Raw genomic sequence first — 20,088 nt, 5'->3', positions numbered from 1 at the left:
AAAAGACACCTGTCCACAACCGCAGTCAGTCACACGCCAAACTCCACTATGGCCAAGACCAAAGAGCTGTCGAAGGACATCAGAGACAAAATTGTAGACCTGCACCAGGCTGGGAAGACTGAATCTGCAATAGGTAAAACGCTCCATACAAGATCTCACTCCGTGGCGTCAAAATGATAAGAACGGCGAGCAAAAATCCCAGGACCTAGTGAATGACCTACAGAGAACTGGGACCAAACTAACAAAGGCTACTATCAGTAACACAATGCGCCGCCAGGGACACAAATCCTGCACTGCCAGACGTGTCCCTCTGCTGAAGCCAGTACACGTCCAAGCCCCTTTGTGGTTCACTAGAGAGCATTTGGATGATCCAGAAGAGGACTGGGAGAATGTGTTATGGTCAGATGAAACCAAAATAGAACTTTTTGGTAGAAACACAGGTTTTCGTGTTCTGAGGAGAAAGAATACTGAATTGCATCCGAAGAACACCATACCCACTGTGAAGCACGGGGGTGGAAACATCATGCTTTGGGGCTGTTTTTCTGCAAAGGGACCAGGACGACTGATTTGTGTAAAGGAAAGAATGAATGGGGCCATGTATCGAGAGATTTTGAGTGAAAATCTTCTTCCGTCAGGAAGGGCATTGAAGATGAGACGTAGCTGGGTCTTTCAGCATGACAATGATCCCAAACACACAGCCAGGGCAAAAAAGGAGTGGCTTTGTAAGAAGCATTTCAAGGTCCTGGAGTGGCCAAGCCAGTCTCCAGATCTAAACCCCATAGAAAATCTGTGGAGGGAGTTGAAAGTCCGTGTTGCCCAACGACAGCCCCAAAACATCACTGCTCTAGAGGAGATCTGCATGGAGGAATGGGCCAAAATACCAGCAACAGTGTGTAAAAAGCTTGTGAAGAGTTACAGAAAACGTTTGGCCTCCGTTATTGCCAACAAAGGGTACATAACAAAGTATTGAGATGAACTTTTGGTATTGACCAAATATTTATTTTCCACCATGATTTGCAAATAAATTCTTTAAAAATCAAACAATGTGATTGTTCCCCCCCCCCCCCCCACATTCTGTCTCTCATGGTTGAGGTTTACCCATGTTGACAATTACAGGCCTCTCTAATATTTTCAAGCGGGAGAACTTGCACAATTAGTGGTTGACTAAATACTTATTTGCTCCACTGCATACACAAATAAAATGGGGTGGGGGGGGGGGGGGGGGGGGTTGACATTACTTTGAATTTTTTCACTTTAATCAGTAATTTCTGGTCCCTATTAACTGCAATAAGTGGGTCACTGTATTTATTTATTTAATTTAGGGCTGTCAAACGATTAAAATTTTTAATCGAGTTAATTACAGCTTAAAAATTAATCGTAATTGATCACAAATCAAACCATCTATAAAACATGCCATATTTTTCTGTAAATTATTGTTGGAATGGAAAGATAAGACACAAGACGGACATATACATTCAACATACTATACATAAGTACTGTATTTGTGAATTATAACAATAAATCAACAAGATGGCATGAACATTAACATTCTGTTAAAACGATCCATGGATAGAAAGACAGTTCTTAAAAGATAACTGTTAGTACAAGTTATAGTAATTTTATCTTAAAACCCCTCTTAATGTATTCGTTTTAATAAAATTTGTAAAATTTTCAATCAAAAAAATAAACTAGTAGCCTGCCATTGTTGATGTCAATAATTACACAATGCTCATGGGTCGCACCCAAGCACCAGCAGAGGGCGACAAAACTCTCAAAAACACAAGTAACAAGTGGAGATTACACTGTACTGTCATTTTAATCTGTTTGAGCGGGGCATGTGCGTTAATTGCGTCAAATATTTTAATGTGATTCATTAAAAAAATTAATTACTGCCAGTTAACGCGATAATTTTGACAGCCCAAATTTATTTTTTTCCCTTTTTTTTTTTTAGTTACAAAAACAAAACATTTGACACCTTTGTGTTATGTCATCCAGGAAGCTTGAATTTTTTTTCTACCCTATTATATCGGATGTATTCAGGTCAACATTCAAGCTTTTTGTCACGTTAACTTTTCCAGTGCCATTGCCGATGACGGACAGTTGGCTACTGAGAATATACTAGTATTACCAGTCATGAATGAGTTGAGACGAAATGAATCACTGCATTCGGTCGGCGTCCAATCAGCGTGCGCTGACGTCATCCGCCGAGACTGTAAATTATGATTAGGATTTCATTGCGTTGTTATCCATCAATTGGAACGGCGGCAGCGGTGGCGGCGGAGGCTCAATTATGCAGCCAGACATGGGCTAATGCTCCGATATCATCTAACATGATGAGAGCCATAATGGAGGGGAGCCATGCATTGTTTGCCAATTAATTTCTCATTCCCGAGCTCTCATCCCGGGACTTGAGAGGGCATTTAATGGAGGTCAGGCTGTGAGGGAAGGAAGAAAATGCGGCAGCTGGGCGCACATGCTATACATACATGACTGACGAAAGCTATATACTGTTCAGTTTCATTTATTTCTCAATATTATTGGTATTTTTACACATTTTGAAGTATTTGATACAATTTTTCAAGAAATTTGTCTCAGTATCATATATTAGGCCTGAACGATATTGGGGGGAAAAAATAACATTACGATATACAGTGTATCACAAAAGTGAGTACACCCCTCGCATTTCTGCAGATATTTAAGTACATCTTTTCATGGGATAACACTGACAAAATGAAACTTTGACACGATGAAAAGTAGTCTGTGTGCAGCTTATATAATCGAGTTAGTTTATTTTCCCCTCAAAATATAGCCATTAATATCTAAACCCCTGGCAAAAAAAGTGAGTACAATTCTGTCATGTGGCATTTTTTTGCTATGTGGCAAAATGGATTTTACCATGTGGCATTTTTTTTGGCATGTGGCTAAATTGATTTTCTCATGTGGCAAAATGGAATTTGCCATGTGGCATTTTTTTTGCCATGTGGCATTTTATTTGCCATGTGGCATTTTTTTTGCCATGTGGCATTTTTTGCCATGTGGCAAACTGAATTTTGCCATGTAGCATTTTTTTTGCCATGTGGCATTTTTATTGACATGTCGCAAAATGGAATTTGCCATGTGGCATTTTTTTTTTTGCCCTATGCCACAATGGATTTTATCATGGTAATTTTTTTGCCATGTGGGATTTTTTTTTTTTTTTTTTGCCATTTTTTTTTTTGCTACATGGCAAACATGTACATGCCACATGGCAAAATCCATTTTGCCAAGTGGCATTTTTTTGCCTTGTGGAATTTTTATTGCCCTATGGCAAAATGGATTTTAACATGGTCTTTTTTTTTTTTTTTTTGCCATGTGGCAAAATGGATTTTGTCATTTGGCATTTTTTGCCATTTGGCATTTTTTTTTTTTTTTGCCATGTGACAAAATTGATTTTGCCATGTGGCATTTTTATTGCCATGTGCCAAACTGAATTTTGCCATGTGGCATTTTTATTGGCATGTGGCAAATTGATTTTGCCAAGTGGCATTTTTTTGCCAAGTGGCATTTTTTTGCCAAGTGGCATTTTTATTGCCCTATGGCAAAATGGATTTTAACATGGTCTTTTTTTTTTTTTTTGCCATGTGGCAAAATGGATTTTGTCATTTGGCATTTTTTGCCATTTGGCTTTTTTTTTTTTGCCATGTGACAAAATTGATTTTGCCATGTGGCATCTTTATTGCCATGTGCCAAACTGAATTTTGCCATGTGGCATTTTTATTGGCATGTGGCAAATTGATTTTGCCATGTGGCATTTTTTTCCCCATTGGCAAATGGATTTTACCATGGTCATTTTTTGCCATGTGGCAAAATGGATTTTGCCATTTGGCATTTTTTTGCCATGTTGCAAATTTTTTTTTGCCATGAGGCAAAATGTATTTTGTCATTTGGCATTTTTTGACATGTGTCAAAATGGATTTTGCCATTTGTTACCATGTGTCAAAATGGATTTTGCCATGTGGCATTTTTTTGCCATGTCGCAAAAAACGTTTTGCCATGAGGCAAAATGGATTTTGCCATTTGGCATTTTTTTGCCATGTGGCAAAAAAAAAAATTGGTACAAGCCACTTTTGGTTCTCGGTCCTGCTGCCTTTCCATCAGATTCAGATCTTCTAAAAAATGACGTGATCGGGCAGATTTCCGAACACGTGATCGGATCAGGACGTCCCTACGCAATACAGTATTTAAACGAGTGAGTCCAGGGCAAGGCGTTGGTGATGTGCAAATGAGCAAATTGCTAAGGCTCGACATCAAACATGTTGCCTCCATTGGTTAAAGCGATTTAAGTGAGCTCTTTTGTGACGCCGCAAAGGGGGAAAGAAAATAAACGTGGGCACGTGGGGGTGTTGAGGGTCTGCGAAGACAGAACCGCCGGACAACATCAGAGCACTTGAGCCGTGCTCCCATTATCCCCCAAAGGCGCTCTTGCCAAGCTCGCCGTTTATCGCTTAGACACTCTTAATCAGTTTAGCGGGCGCCCGAGCCAAAACATGGAGTGTTCCGGGCACGTTCGCCCCTCCAAGAGCCTGCGCGAGGAGGGGTGGGAGTGGGCGGCGTCTGGCGTGAGGCGACTGCCAGATGGCAACATGTGGCAAACGTACAAAAAAGGCCAGACAGTGAATGAATCTCCGACCACATCATACTGGGTTACCATGTCTGCCAATGTGCATAATAGAAATGAACTCTTTCAGTGTAATTGATGATTCTTCTGCTGTGCAATGAAATGAGTTTGTCATGACTAGATGCCCAATCCATTTGAAGTAGGAGAGCTGGCAGCCGATGAACTTCTCGCCGCACTCCAAATGGATTGATTGTCTGTCGTTGTCATTGGCGGGCCATGAGTGAACAGCACAAAGTGTGCACTCTCGGATAGTTGCTTGCAAGCCGCCATTAAGCGAAGTTTCAGAGTCCTCTCTTTTCATGAATAAAAGTTAGGACACTCAAGTCAAGCTGTCAGAACACCTCATGGCAAATGGACGCTGGGATACACAAAAGCACATACAGTAGAGGTTCCTCTAAGCCAATTGGATGCCAGGAAGATGCTAAGATGCTATGTTACGTTCAGTAAACTCTGGGGGCTGCAAGTACTGCATTTTTGCCTCTCGTATCCTGAAAATTCTTTCGTGGCAAGAGGCAATTTTTTTCCCCGAGGTGTGTCGTAACCTGAAAATTTTATTTTGCACGTTCAAAAGTAGAGGCACCACTGTACTCCGATCCTCATATCCCCAAATGACACCTCTGGTGCAAAAACCAAAGCAGAAAAAAAACACAGATACATATCTTTTATAATAAGAAAAAGAACAAAGTGAGTCATCCCGTCCTCAAAAAAGTTGCAGCGATTTTATAATGAAGCCTCTTTTTTTTTCTCCACATTTATAGCACGCTAAATAACTTTCTCCTGTAAAAATATTACACTGAGACAATAAAAGTCAGTAAAAGCTATAATATGTGAAAGACGAGGACAGAGGGAAATGATAAAATAACAAAATAAATAAAAGCTTTTTGTTACTTGCCCTTTAATGACTCTGCTAAAGTAACTTCATAATGCATTGTTTCTTGCCCTTGTAAATTTATTGCAGCAAAGCGCCCTACATATAATATTCTTGGTTTTTAACATCCACTTTTTCGGCACAAACGCCAGCTAACGAAGTTTCTTTAACGTACTATGAAAAATTTACGCAATGCAAAGTATCTTTCGGCCCTGACATTAACGGTTGGAGCCATTTCGTTATTTTTTGTTTTGTTTGCACCATTCATTTCCAAGTGGTAACAACTGTCAAATTTAAAAATGGACGTCAGTCAATTACAATGACGGATATTGATGGCAATTGGAAAGAACATTGCTGATTTTTAACAAGCAAAAAATGTAAATATGGTGCCTCCCAAAAGATGGCAGATGTCTGCAGCTCTGGCTTGTTAAAAACTCAGCAACGTTGCGACTTGAGGGGTTAATACAGTAATGTGGAGCTACTTTTTATATACATACATGTGTATATTTAACTATCCTGTTCAGCTGCTTGGACATGGAGAATAGGAATCTGAGTGTCCTTATGGTCTGAACTAGGGCTGCAGCTATCGAATATTTTAGTAATCGACTGAAAATTCTATCGATTAATCGAGTAATCGGATAAAACAAATATATTTTTAGGTGAAGAGCAATTATAAATATATATGAGAAAACAAGACACTTCATCTAATCTTGAACCATTTTCAGTCAATCAATGTCTTTATTTTCGATGTACATTGTTGAAAACAGCCAACAATTGCATCTCAGATGTAACTAGAATTTAAAAAAAAAAGTAATTCACTGCTTTCACTCAAAAAACCTTTGGATCTTATTAAAAAAAAAATATATATATATATATATATATAAATGCCGTTACGCTTGATAACACAACATATCTTAAAAGTTAGGATTTTTCCCCCACGTGTTTCAATTGAATTTCTATTTGTGTCAAGCCATTTTTAAGTTCTAGTTAAGTTTTAAGTTAGTGTAAACTGTAAGTCCTGATAGGATTTTGAGTTTTTGCAGTGTTCAAAATAAATGTATGATACAGGCTGTATTGGAGCACATTAGGGACCAGTGCTACTTGATGTTTTATCCAGCAATGACTGCTGAGCTAAAATTGATAGTTAGCATTATTGAGTTTTTATTTTACACCCTCATCACTCCACAACGCCATGTTATGTTAAAGCCTGTATGTAAGACACGTTAGCCACGCATCGACAGTGGTCATAATTAATAGAAACCTAGCCCTCCACAGGGCTAACGTTACGTGAGCCAGTGACATCTTATTCATTAGCGCTTAGCACTCTACTGCTATAAGATGGTGGCTGTTTACTAACGCTGCCCAGATACGGCTGAGTCTATCATTTCGCATCTAGTTCAACATACATGTGATCTCTATGAGACTCATCAGACGCTACCTGCTACCAACCTAGCATCGTGCGAGCTAGTATTTAGCAATGTCGGCGTCGTTTGTAGCAGCTGTCAGCTGCAGTAAGTTTTTTTTTTTTTTTTTGCTATAAAATTACCCGGATCAGTTTTTAAACTCGAGTTGCTCGAGTATTCGTTTCAGCTCTAGTCTGAACACTATTAATGTATCACATGGAATTTTGATACACTCCTATTGTGGTTGTTCATTATATTTATTAAGAGGCAGCAGCCAACAGGAAGTTGATATAAGCGGACAGAAAGGAAGGAGGTAGATAGAAGAGGAGAAGAACAAAGAACAACAAGAGATACACTACACGCCTAGGCATCCAACTTAAACATTCTCAAACAATACATTTTTGCCTACGCATACAACTCAAACGCTCTCACGCATACGAATATAACTTTCTCAAACACTATACTAGGGCAGGGGTTTTCAACCCAGTCCTCAAGGCACACTGTGGGTCCTGGTTTTTGTTCCAGCCGATCCAGCAGAGACAGTTGAACCAATGAGGCTTCTGCTAAAACAAGCCACACCTGACTGCAATCAACTGATTGCACTTGTAAAACACCAGATTGGGGAAAAAGTGTTGTCATCTTGTTTGGTAAGAATGAAATCCTGCACCCACAGTGTGCCTTAGTGGAATAGGTTGGGAACCCCTGTACTAGGGTATAGTACGGTGCCCTCCAGAATTATTGGCACCCGTGGTTAAGATGTATTTTTTAGCTTCTAATATTTTTTATTCAATTCAAATAATATGGGACCTTAATGGAAAAAAAGAGAAAAATCCAACCTTCAATACAAGTGCATGTATTCAGTGGGGAAAAAATCCCACATAAAGAAATAATTATTTGACATCAAATAATGTGTGTCACAATTATTAGCACCCCTGGAGTTAATACTTTGTACAACCCCCTTTTGCCAACAAAACAGGCACCTAATCTTCTCCTATAATGTTTCACAAGCTTCATTTTGTGTCTGGTGAACCATTTCTGTGTAGATTTGGCCATATGTTTAGGATCATTGTCTTGCTGAAAGACCCAGTGACGACCGATCTTCAGCTTTTGGGCAGAGGGCAACAGATTTTGATTTAAAATGTCCTGGTATTTCAAAGCATTCATGATGACATGCACCATAACAAGGTTCCCAGGGCCTTTGGAAGCCAAACAGCCCCACAGCATCACTGACCCACCCCCATACTTCACAGTGGGTATGAGGTGCTTTTCAGCATGCGCATCTTTCGTGGCACGCCAGACCCACTTAGAGTGTTTGTTGTGTCTTGGTCTCATCTGACCAAAGCACACGGTCCCGGGTCAGTGATGCTAGTAATGTGAGACTGGTAAAATGTAATCCTGAATTATGTCCCTAACACCCCCCCCGCACCATCCTCACAGTTCGTTGGACGTCTACAAATAAACTCAAATAAATTCACATATGCTTGGACGCTACATCACCCGGAGTCTTAAATGCTTCACTGAAAACACGCTCAACCTTCGTTAGTATTCCATTATGTTGATTGGAGCATTGACATATCCCTGCACCAAAACACAAGCTTGGATTGTTTGCCGGCAAACAAAACAGTAGGTCTTTTTTAAATATTCTCCACTCCTCGGTCATTTGGCTGTGAAGCCGCTACCTGCTGTTTTGCAGCTCCATTCCAAATATTTTTTTCCTTCCCCAGATGCACGGCGTCCCGCCGTGGTAATCAATTCATATATTCCGTGACCGCGCTAACGGGGCGTTTGCTTTGGCCGACACACAGCCAGCCATAATATAATTTGTTGTGCTTAATAAGAGGGAGCTTGTGTGTTTCTCCTTTTATTAGATATGAGTCGCTGTGCGAAATCGGCGGCCCTCCAGACAAGCGGCGTCAACGGCGACATTAAAATGTCGGAGAGAGTGGACAGATGGGACACAAATTGAAATGCGGGGTATCAAAAAAAAAAAAAAAAAAAAAAAAGAGGTACGTGAAAAAAGCCCTCCGGAGTAATAAAGCAGCTGTTTGATCATCTTCCTGACGACACACGGAACGGTGGCGTTTTCTTGCCGAGAACTAAATGGAACATTTTTGGGGAGCACTCAAGCGCTTTAGGAATCGGATTCATTTTTGAGAAACAAATTCTAGCGTTTTTCAGTGGTTGTCGCCCTTAACTCTTTCGGTGCACTTTCGTTCATTCGCTGCCACTCTCCCAGTTCAAACTGGTTGGACTTCTACTAGTGATAAACTCTTTCTAATTCTCAACAGAAGGACGAAAATCGCTTGTTTTTCTGTTTATTAGTGACGGAATCTGACCTTTTAGCCAGATTGCCGGAATCACGGCAGCCGAACCGCCGGACCTGCGCGGTACCCCGACAACCCGGCCAAAAGGCCAAATTCATCGCGTTCACCTTAGTCACCTAGTCACCTTAGTTCACCTTTTGCTGACTCTTTTTTGAAAGCTGGAAAAGCTTCCAAGCACAAGTTGACAATTTATTCAGGTCGACAACGATCAAACGGCAAGGCGAAACAGACTCAGGCGAGGAGGCAAGGTCACCATATCACAAGTCAACAAAAGGTTTGCGAGAAAAATGGCAATGCTTAGTTTACAGTGGAACTACCGTTTTTTTTTTGCTATAAAGACATACCAGTAAGGCATCAAATGACCCCGAAACCAAACTGACTACTTGGCTTTGTCAAACCATAGACCACTCAAACAAGCAATCAAGCACCCTAAGTGTGAAGGAAGGGTTTCACTCTGGATAGCGGCAATTAGCATCTTGAATATGCAAATCTCGACTTGTTAACTCCTGGGTTAGTGTAAAAATGATGATAGGGCAATGTGGCATGAAACTACGACTAGCATCCAGAACTGTAGAAGATTGAGTGTTAGATCATCTGGGAAAAATCCCATCAAGCACCTTTACTTTATCTCGACAAGTCCAACATTCAGTTGTCAAGGTTCACAGTTTATTATGTTGAAGCACACAATGACCAAAGAACTTTCCACAGCAGCTCAAACAGCTGTTTTGTCACAGCAAACACAAGCTTCAGTCTACAGTACATGCATAGGTAAACTGCAGCTTTTGGAATATGTAAAAAGGTTGTCCACCCGACTGCCTGCCTGAGCGGTCCACTGTCCAACAAAGCCAAGGCCGCCCTGCCCTGCAAAGACTCAAGATGGCTAATTGGAGCAATACAACCCTATTGTTTAGTGAGTGTGAATGGGAATGACTAATGAGGACCTCAATGCTCACAAAAGATTAGGGTCAGATGATCCTTCTCTGGTTATAAAAGTAATTTTTATCAACTGATCTACCCTTGGTAGTTCTAGTGTTAAACATTCAGTCTTTTGAAGGCTCTAATGGGCCTGGCCGTAGGCAGGAAGAAGGGTGTGTTTATGATAATCTTCAATCGCAGTTTGGGCTGTTTATGATTATTATCTGTTTGTGGATTGGACAGGAGGATTTGGGAGTTACTGTTGTCAGGGCAAAAGTTGTGGATTTTGCCACCTCAGCGTCAAAGGGGCTCTTTGAGTCTTGTCAGTCGTGTTATCAGTTGGATATCGGGCGTTCTCCGGTGTTCCCTGTGCTGGGACCGCAATTTGTTCTGGACTGTTTGTATGACTCTAACACACCCAATATGAAATGAATAGCACATATACCATAGTTTAAAGAAAACAAGAAGAATATAGGGCACAAGATGCCTTCTTATCACGGAAGCCCAACGCGTGTGCCATGCAACTGACTGAGCAAGACTGACGCTGACAAGCCCACGTCTGCACTACTAACTCTCACAATCAGGTCTCCCAGACAGTCCAGAACAAATGGCGGGACGTCCTGGCCCAACACAAGGAACACCGGAGAACGCCCGATATCCAACTGATAACACGACTGATAAGACTCCAAGAGCCCCTTTGACACTGAGGTGGCATAATCCACAACCCTCGTTGCCCTGACAACAGTAACTCCCGAATCCTCCTGGCCAAACCACAAACAGACAATAATCCTAAACAATGCCCAAGTACACCCTTCTTCTGCCCACAGCCGCCCCGCCAGAGCCTTCAAAAAGGCTGAATGGTGAACTAATCGTTCAGAAGATGATGGTATGGTATGGTCATTCTTTTTCAAGAACCTTTTGTTAGCTTGTGATATGGTGACCTTGGAACGAGTATGCTTTCTCGCCTGAGTCTGTTTCACCTTGCCGTTTGATCGCTGTCAACCTGAATAAATTGTCAACTTGTGCTTGGAAGCCTTTTTCTAGCTTTCAAAATGGAGTCAGTACAAGGAGTAAAGACGAAGGTGAACGCGCGGAGTTTGGCCTTTTGGCTGGGTTGTTGAGATTCGCCAGGCCAGGTCGTTGGAGCCACGGTAGCGCTGGTCCGACGGTTCGGCTGGCGTGATTCCGGCAGTCTGGCTAAATGGTCAGATTCCTTCAGTAGAATCCGAAAAATCCACTTACCGAGTCGGTTGTCCAGCACGCCAAAGTCCAGTGAGTACTTGACCACGTGGTAATTGTTCCAAACGTAAAGCAGATTGTCTCTGGGATTGTAATCCACGGCAGCGATGTACTGATACGAGTTGGGGAAAGGGATGTCCAGGAATCCGTCTTTGCTGAGCTCCGTGTTGTAGACGTAGTCGATCTTATTCCCCGCGGACTCGTTGTCGTCGTCCTCGTAGACAGACTTCACCACGTAGAGGACCCCGCATATCATGAAAGCGTTGGACGCCGAGCGCTTGTCGTACGCCGTGTCCCACGTGCCCTCTACGCGCAGCGTGTACGGGTTGAGCTGGCTAATGACTACGCGACCGTTGTTCTGCTCGGTAGCGTAGATCACCCACAGGCCGTTCTCGTCCACCGCCAGATCGATGTCGGATTTCCCGCCCCAACGGTAGGGAGAGGTGTCGTGGTAGTTGGCGTTGGCGATGATGGCCTCGCCGCTCTTGATGCGAGTCCGCAGGTCAAACTTGACGATGTTGCGAGTGCGCTCCTTGTTGAAGAAAAGCGCCCCGTCGTACACCACGAAGCCCGTGCCGTCCACGCGGTGCGGGAGCTTATAGGTTGTCGTCGGCCTGCCGGCGACAAAGTCTTCCTTGGACGAGTATTCGGTCAAGGTGTCCGTGCGGTAGGGCGTCCACGGCATGTAGTAGATCTTATCGGAAGCCTGGAGGGGATCTTTGCACCACGCTCCGGACTGGTGGTCCGATTCGAAGAGGTGTTCGCTCTGGTATACCCTGCGCAGAAGCCCTGGGCACAGGAATACTGAGGAGCCAAAATAGGGGAAAAACAAGTACGGAGTTACATTGGCAGGTAACGGAAGGACTTTCTTCAGTTCACGTTGTATTTTGGTTTGATTATATAGTTTAAAGTGCTATTTCTGACTTTTTATGATAGACTAGAAACTGCCATTTCTGGAGAAATTACTGTGGGGCTTTGCTGTGTGGAGACACAGATCTTAGCCCCGCCAAAGTTGGTATGGGGACAATTCAGGGACAATATCAAGTCATTTGGGGACATTTGAGGGGCGTGTCCTGGTCACATCAGGTCATTTGGGGACATTTGGGGGACCTGTCCTGGTCATATCAGGTCATTTGGGGACATTTGGGGGACCTGTCCTGGTTATATCAGGTCATTTGGGGGACATGTTTTTATCATATCAGGTCATTTGGGGACATTTGATTGGCGTGTCCTGGTCATATCAGGTCATTTGGGGACATTTGGTGGGCGCGTCTTAGTCATATCAGGTCATTCCGGGACATTTGGAGGGCGTGTCCTGGTCATATCAGGTCATTTGGGGGACACGTCCTGGTCATATCAGGTCGTTTAGGGACATTTGGGGGCGTGTCCAGGTCATATCAGGTCATTTGGGGACATGTCCTGGTCATTTGGGGACACTTGGGGGACATGTCCTTGTCATATCAGGTCATTTAGGGACATTTGGGGGGCGTGTCCTGGTCATATCAGGTCATTTGGGGACATGTCCTGCTCATTTGGGGACATTTGGGGGACATGTCCTTGTCATATCAGGTCATTTAGGGACATTTGGGGGGCGTGTCCTGGTCATATCAGGTCATTTGGGGACATTTGGGGGGCGTGTCTTAGTCATACTAGGTCATTTGGGAACATTTGGGGGACAGGTCCTATTAATATCTGGTAATTTCCAGTTGATCTGGGGACATTTGTATTTTTGCCATTGAATGTGAAAGGGAAATTTGGACATCCATGGCCGTCAATGGCATCGACTTTCATTTGCGTCAATGGAATCCAAGTACATTGGCATCAATAGAATCAACAAACAAGGCCGTCAATAGCATTAAACCAAGTAAATGTCATTGAAAATGAATGGGAAATTTGGACGTCCATGGCCATCAACGGCATCGACATCCATATGCGCCAATGAAATCCAAGTACATTGGCATCAATAGAATTGACACGCATGGCCGTCAAAATTGGCCTCAATGCAATGTTATTGCCATTGGAAATGAATGGGAAATTTGGACGTCCATGGCTGTCAGTGGCATCAATGCAATGTAAATTTCATTGGAAATTCAATTGGAAGTGAATGGGAAATTTGAACGTTGCATCCCTCTCAAATGAATGGGAAAGTTTTTGGCAAATTTCCGCAGAACCTTTTTTTCCCCCCAAATTCTGTATACAACTTTTATGCCCCTCACTGTCAACGAATTTTTGATGTCCAAATTCTGTGATTTGGTCAAACATTGTAGGACTAGATACATTTTGAAAATTTGTTGTTTTTTTCCCCCGAAAAATCAGTGAAAAATCAGCGTTTACGAGCGAACAGAACATTTTTCAGGGTTGTTCGAAAAAGTCGCTGCGTCGCACGAAAATTCCGGTCGTTTCGATATACGAACGGTGCCGATCGGTCAAACAATTTGTGCTGTGCGGCACGCCCAAGAAATCCCATTAATAAAAAAAAATAGAATTTTACTATCTGTGTCTTCGCAATGCAAAGCCCGAGATAATAAGTGCTAAAAAAAATGTTCCTCGCTCGCCCGTGCCCCAGTACTGTATAAGGTCTCGTGACGCCCCTGCGTCCAATCCATTCCAGTGCTGTCTTCGAATGGATTGGCAATAAACTCGTTTCAATTCAAAGATGTTTAGACGTCAATGCTGCAATTCACGGCGCTCTCGTTTACCCGAGATGCACTTCTTTAAAGCCATTTCTGCTGATAAGGTATGAATATAGTCACTACGATCTGTCTGCGGTATTGATTAGTGAATCCCTGAAGGTTAAAGCCATCATCGCGTTAGGGCTATAATCAAAAATTGCTGACAGTTTATTGGACAAGCTATCGATCAGTCGTATAGAGCCGTAGCTTTAATAAGTATGCAGCTGATAAGCTGGGATAAGCACAAGGTGATACATTGAAATGAATACAGTGAAAGACAATTGTTGGCATTTAGTTACCTTTTTGCTCCACTTCTGCACGCCGGCATGATCGGGGGAAAGAAAGAGAAAAGAATCAAGATTAATGATCGTCAAAAGTCAGCCAACATAAAGATTTTTAAATTACTAAGAGAAAATATTGATGAGTACATAGTTTTTCATCATTTTCTGGGAGAAATTGAGCATAATCTGACAGAATTGCAGGGGCTCCAATACTTTTGGCCAGCAGCGTATAACTTTTCTCAGAAATTTGCCTGAAATATCAGGACTGCGCATAGAACTAAACATTTCACTGTTGCCGTCTGTTCAGTGGCGAAACAAACATGAACAGGCGACGAGCATAAACGGGTCTGCTGGTCGTGAGTGGACATCAGTGGTACCAACCCCATGTTAGAAGAAACCGTTGGCAGTACAGATTTCCGGGGTGACTAATTAACGCTTCCCAATTTCACACTCGTGACGGCGAAGGCGTCACAGCAGCATCATTAGCGCCTAATAGAGATTCACGGTGGGAACGGCGGACATATTTCTTTTGGAGGAGCGGCAAAGGCTTTAATGCCGTCCCATCGGCTTTTTAATTAACGATGCAGATTACGGGGCTTTGAATAGCATGTGCCCGAGGATGGCGAGGACGCCGATTTTCATCTCCACCTCATCGGATTCTGTCTTCTCTTTAGTTGTTTTTTTTGTTTTTACTCCCTCAACGCCGCTACTCATCTAATGGTGGCGAATGATGTGTATTATCTTTCAAAAACAATAAAAGGATTCCAAATAAGCGAGGAAAAAGCCACCTGTGTCCTCATCAGGCTGCAGTGCCAGCGTTGGGTAGCAGGTGTCGCCTGGCACGTGCCAATGGACTCCGCTCTCGTTACGGCATTGGGCCCGATTCAGAAGCGTTAAGTGGGTTAATATTATTAGTAGTAGTAAAACGGGAGGTAAAAAATGGGAAAACTGATGAGGGTTAAATGAAGCCGATAGCATGGTGACTAAGCAGCCACGCCAAGACCCTCACCAACTCATTTAGTAGATATGAAGCCCATAAGCGGATTTTAAGGGGGAGCCAGCCCTAGCCAAAATGTACCCCAAACACAAATCAACATTACTTCAATCAAAAAAGATGCTTTGATCAAAAAAAAAAATCAAAAAAAAAAAATCAAAGAAAAATAGCTTTCACATGCATTTTTTGACTTTCAAATTAATTTTTGCATTGAAACACTTTTTTTTTTTTTTTTTTTTTGATTGAAGCGACTATTTTTTGATTGAAATATATATTTTTTGAAGCAACTTATTTTTTGGTTGAATAATAAAGACGGAAACGTCCTAGCCAAAATGTGCCCCAAACACAAATCAACATTACTTCAATCAAAAAAATATTGGCTCCAATCAAAAATCTAAAAATAAACTTTCACATGCATTCTTTTTAGTTTCAAATTAATTTTTGCATTCAAACACTTTTATTGAAAATGTATATTTTGAAAATATTTTTTTTTATGCAAGTTATTTTTTCATTGAATGATAGACAGAAATGTCCTAGCCAAAATGTGGCCCAAACACAATTCAATATTTCTTCAATCAAAAGAGTTGCTTCGATCAAAAAAAAAAAAAAACCCTCCAATCAAAAAAAAAAATTTTTTAAAAGAAAAATAGCTTTCACATGCATTTTTTTTAGTTTCAAATTTATTTTTTGCATTCAAACACATTTTTTTTCATTGAAGTGACTTTTTTTTTTAAATTAAAAATATATATATTTTGAAAATATATATTTTTTTGAAGCAACTTATTTTTTGGTTGAATAAATAAAATGTCCTAGCCAAAATGTGGCTCAAACACAAATGAACATTATTTCAATCAAAAAAGTTGCTTCAATCAAAAAAACAAAATTGGCTCCAATCAAAAAAATCTAAGAAAAATAGCTTTCACATGCATCTTTTTTGTTTCAAATTTTTGCATTCAACACTTTTTTTTTGTTTTTTGTTTTTTGATTGAAGCGACTTTTTTTAATTGAAAATATATATTTTGAAAATATATATATTTTTTGAAGCAACTTATTTTTTGGTTGAATAATAAAGACAGAAATGTCCTAGCCAAAATGTGGCACAAACACAAATCAACATTACTTCAATCAAAAAAGTTGCTTCAATCAAAAAAATATTGGCTCCAATCAAAATAAATCAATCAATCAATCAATCAAAGAAAAATAAACTTTCACATGCAGTCTTTTTAGTTTCAAATTTATTTTTTGCATTCAAACACATTTTTTTATTATTGAAAATATATATTTTGAAAATTTTTTTTTGAAGTTATTTTTTTGATTGAATAATAGACAGAAACGTCCTAGCCAAAATGTGGCCCGAACACAATTCAATATTACTTCAATCAAAAAAAGTTGCTTCGACCCCCCCCCCCAAAAAAAAAGAAAAATGGCTTTCAGATGCATTTTTTTAGTTTCAAATTTATTTTTGCATTAAAACACTTTTTTTTATTGAAAGTATATATTTTGATTGAAGCAACTTTTTTTTATTGAATAATAAAAACAAAAATCTACCTCCATATGGCTCCGCCCAGGGGATACAATTTTTGACTGGGGTAACTACATTGGCACAACACTGGGGGGCGTACCATATTCAATGGTTGACGATTAGTATTGCGTAAGTGGCCTGATTTTGAATTCCCCTCAAGAATGATGGAAAACAAAAAATGCTCATTGTCAACTTATTATTATAAATATTCTTGCAAGTTAATTTTATAGCTGACAGTGCATTTCGGGGTCATCAACATGTTGTGCCCCTCTGCCCCAAAAGTCAAACTTCGCCTATGATGAAGCCAAAATGAGCAAAAATGCTAATGGCTTATTTCTGTACTGCTAAAAAACGAGCCAACGTTAGCTAACATCCAAGAGGCGCATGAGAATCTGAGCAGTTTCAAGGTGACGGTTAATCGAAACGAGACGGCTAAGAAAAATCCACAGCGGAGCCGTGTTGCAAAATATTCCTTCCGTGGCGTGTTAGCAGATTTGAAGGCCCGCTGAGGAGATGTTAGAACTTCATTACACCTGAGCGAGAACACTGAAGAGGTCACCCGCAGAAGCGCTGACCTCTCGGTCTCGGCCTGCGGGAGGAGTAGCTCCTGCGAAAGTTAAGCTTTTTAATAAGGCGCGAGGAGAAAAGACGGCGGAAGTCAATGCGAAGGGGGCGGACAGATGCCGTCCGCCGGACATGTTTATGGGGCTTCGGAAAGGGTGCTCCCATCACTTCGACCTGAACGGAGTCTGACTAATCTGGAAAGTGCACTGAGGATGTTGTAAGCAACCTGCACGAGTTGAAATAAAAAGAAAAACGCAGCAAGAAAAGAAGCAGAACTGCGGTAGAAGACGACAACAACAAAAAACTTGTTTCCCGCTCCATGCTGATAACGTGAGGTCATTAATACTTCCCGTTGCGGAGAGGAAATGAGAGAATACATACTGTACGGTACACATTCATATTGGACTTCCAGATATTTATAAGTTCCCGGGCAGGGGTCTGGAAATACGTCGGGTCCGGCCACCACGGCGCACTGCGTCCGGTTATTACATCTGAAACGCACAACAAAGTTGCACATTAGCAAACAAAGATAACAAGGAGCTGATAAGACCGTATTATTCGGATGCTTTGCTGTGAAAAGGAGCTCATCAAACAATGTGTTCATTTCATCAAATTGGCAAATATAGCTTCCTCGCTGAATATACAACCCCTAACAAAAAGTATGGAATCATCAGTCTCGGACGAGTACTCACTCAGACATTTTATTATGTAGAACAAACTCAGATAAAAAGTTTGAATTAGTTCAAAACTAACTCTTTAGCATTCAGAAAAACTAAAAGAAAGGAATAAAACACATTATGGTGCTCAGTAAATGTTACTTTTATACAGGGCAGGGAAATACCCTGAAGTACCCTAACAACCCGGCCAAAAGGCCAAACTCCCGCCCCGCGAGAGCCTTCAAAAAGGCTGAATTTTTAACTCATTTGCTCTCAAAAATGTATAAATACGTTCTATTTTTAATTGTTTCAGTGGCCCAAAGACTTATTTATACGTCTTTTTTCACAAGAGACATCTCTGGGTTCTGATTCAACTTAGCTCCAAAGCACGAAATCCATTTCAGAGCAATAAAACTGGCCACTGGAGGGCAGTAGCGCATTTGGTAAGACCCGCAACCCGATTCAACAGAACGAACGGCCAGGCTGCAAGGCCAGGTGCCGGTGCCAGACGACCGAATGGACGTCCAGGATGGCAGGCGGCGGGCGACCGAGCAGAATGACCGGGACCACCAGTGCAGCGGGCGATACCGTTGAGTCCGTGCTGCTCGCCGAGCAGAGACAGGCGGCGATGAGGGAAAAGTTTACCCCGGCTGTCGCAGACACAACAGCGTCATCTCTCAGTTATGTGTAAATAAATTGTTACTTTGCTATCTAAAGCTCTATTTATCTTGTTGTTTATGTTATTTTGTAAAAGGAAAACATTCAGATGTTTGGGATGTAACTAAAGCAAAAAAAAAAATAGTTGTGTTAAAGTCAAAGTTATTTTTAAAATTTATGATTTCACGAAAAGCTCAATTTCTCTGTTTTTTTCATAAGAAATTGGAAGATTACTCAAACTAAGCTATTTTCTAATGCTGATTGAAAATGGCTGGGAGAGAATGAGTTAACTAAGCATTGTCATTTTTATCTCGGGAACCTTTTGTTGACTTGTGATATGGCGACCCTGAATCCTCACCTGGATCCCTCCGTACTGAATAATCGCTGTCGACCTGAATAAATTGTCAACTCGTGCTTCAAAGCCTTCTTCCAGCTTTCAAAATGGAGTCAGTACAAGGGGTTAAGACTAAGGTGAACGCGTGGAGTTTAGCCTTTTGGTTGGGTTGTCGAGATTTAGCCGGCCCGGGTCATTGGAGCTGGCATGATTCCGGCAATCTGGCCAAAACGTCAGATTCCTTCGATTGCAAAAGGATAGAAATAGCTTGCGTTCCAGTTTACTAGTTGTAATGTAGAACACCGTAGAAATGATTTCCTAACCCGTCAATCGATAATTGTCCGTGATATCGAGAGCCTTATATCGTAAATCATTTTGTATCGTGAGGTACCCAGAGGTTCTCACCCCTCCTAACCTGACGGCTTCTTCTCTTAACAAAAACTCTTTCAAATCCATACTCGTTTGCGGCCCATGATTATCTCGCAACATTCAAAACTGTATTTATTCCCCCTCGAGTGAAGGTCAAGACGGGGGTCCGACACAATGATTCATAACGCACAATTAAAGGATCCTCAACACCTTAATTAACATTGATTGGCTGCCCGCTAATCAATCGAAGCCATGAGAAGTGTTAGAAAGGAAATGTGTGCGAGGCATCTCATTTCAAACTAGTAATGAGATATGGTCGGTCAAGTGTCTTCCTTTATGAGTCTGTGAACCAAAGCTAGCTAGCAGCCCGTTCCCTGAAGAGTTCATTTTGGGCCAGTAAACGCCAGTCAAGCTAAACAAAAAAGGACTAAAGCTTTTTGTGAGTTAGGTACAATTAGTCAATGGCCTCCTCACAGACCGGAGCGGTCTCGGGTTAGACCTTTGACGAAAGCCGAGGGCGCGGAGACGGCAGCGGATCATGACGAAAGGTCGCGCAATCACAGTTTGTAATAAATTCCCCTTGAGGGATTAAACAACATCATGTGCATCCGACGGGATGATTGCGCACTTTAA

General features: G+C 41.5%; 1 protein-coding gene across 2 annotated transcripts in view; it reads right to left on the bottom strand.

Annotated features, from left to right (window-relative positions):
• Positions 1 to 20,088, bottom strand: part of LOC130928501 (adhesion G protein-coupled receptor L3-like) — a 231,677-nt gene that overhangs the window by 81,118 nt on the left and 130,471 nt on the right. Inside the window, exons 7-9 of one of the 2 annotated variants that reach the window (XM_057855157.1) lie at positions 17,821 to 17,930; positions 14,378 to 14,392; positions 11,410 to 12,210 (exon numbers count right to left, since the gene is read on the bottom strand). In XM_057855157.1, the coding sequence (XP_057711140.1) occupies positions 11,410 to 12,210; positions 14,378 to 14,392; positions 17,821 to 17,930 (926 nt within the window). Of the gene's footprint in view, positions 1 to 11,409; positions 12,221 to 14,377; positions 14,393 to 17,820; positions 17,931 to 20,088 lie in introns of both variants that reach the window. The other variant, XM_057855158.1, reaches the window with a different exon arrangement.

The sequence above is a fragment of the Corythoichthys intestinalis genome, chromosome 13 (genome assembly GCF_030265065.1).
Source record: "Corythoichthys intestinalis isolate RoL2023-P3 chromosome 13, ASM3026506v1, whole genome shotgun sequence".
Lineage (NCBI taxonomy): Eukaryota > Metazoa > Chordata > Actinopteri > Syngnathiformes > Syngnathidae > Corythoichthys > Corythoichthys intestinalis.
This window is presented reverse-complemented; position numbering and strand designations above follow the sequence as displayed.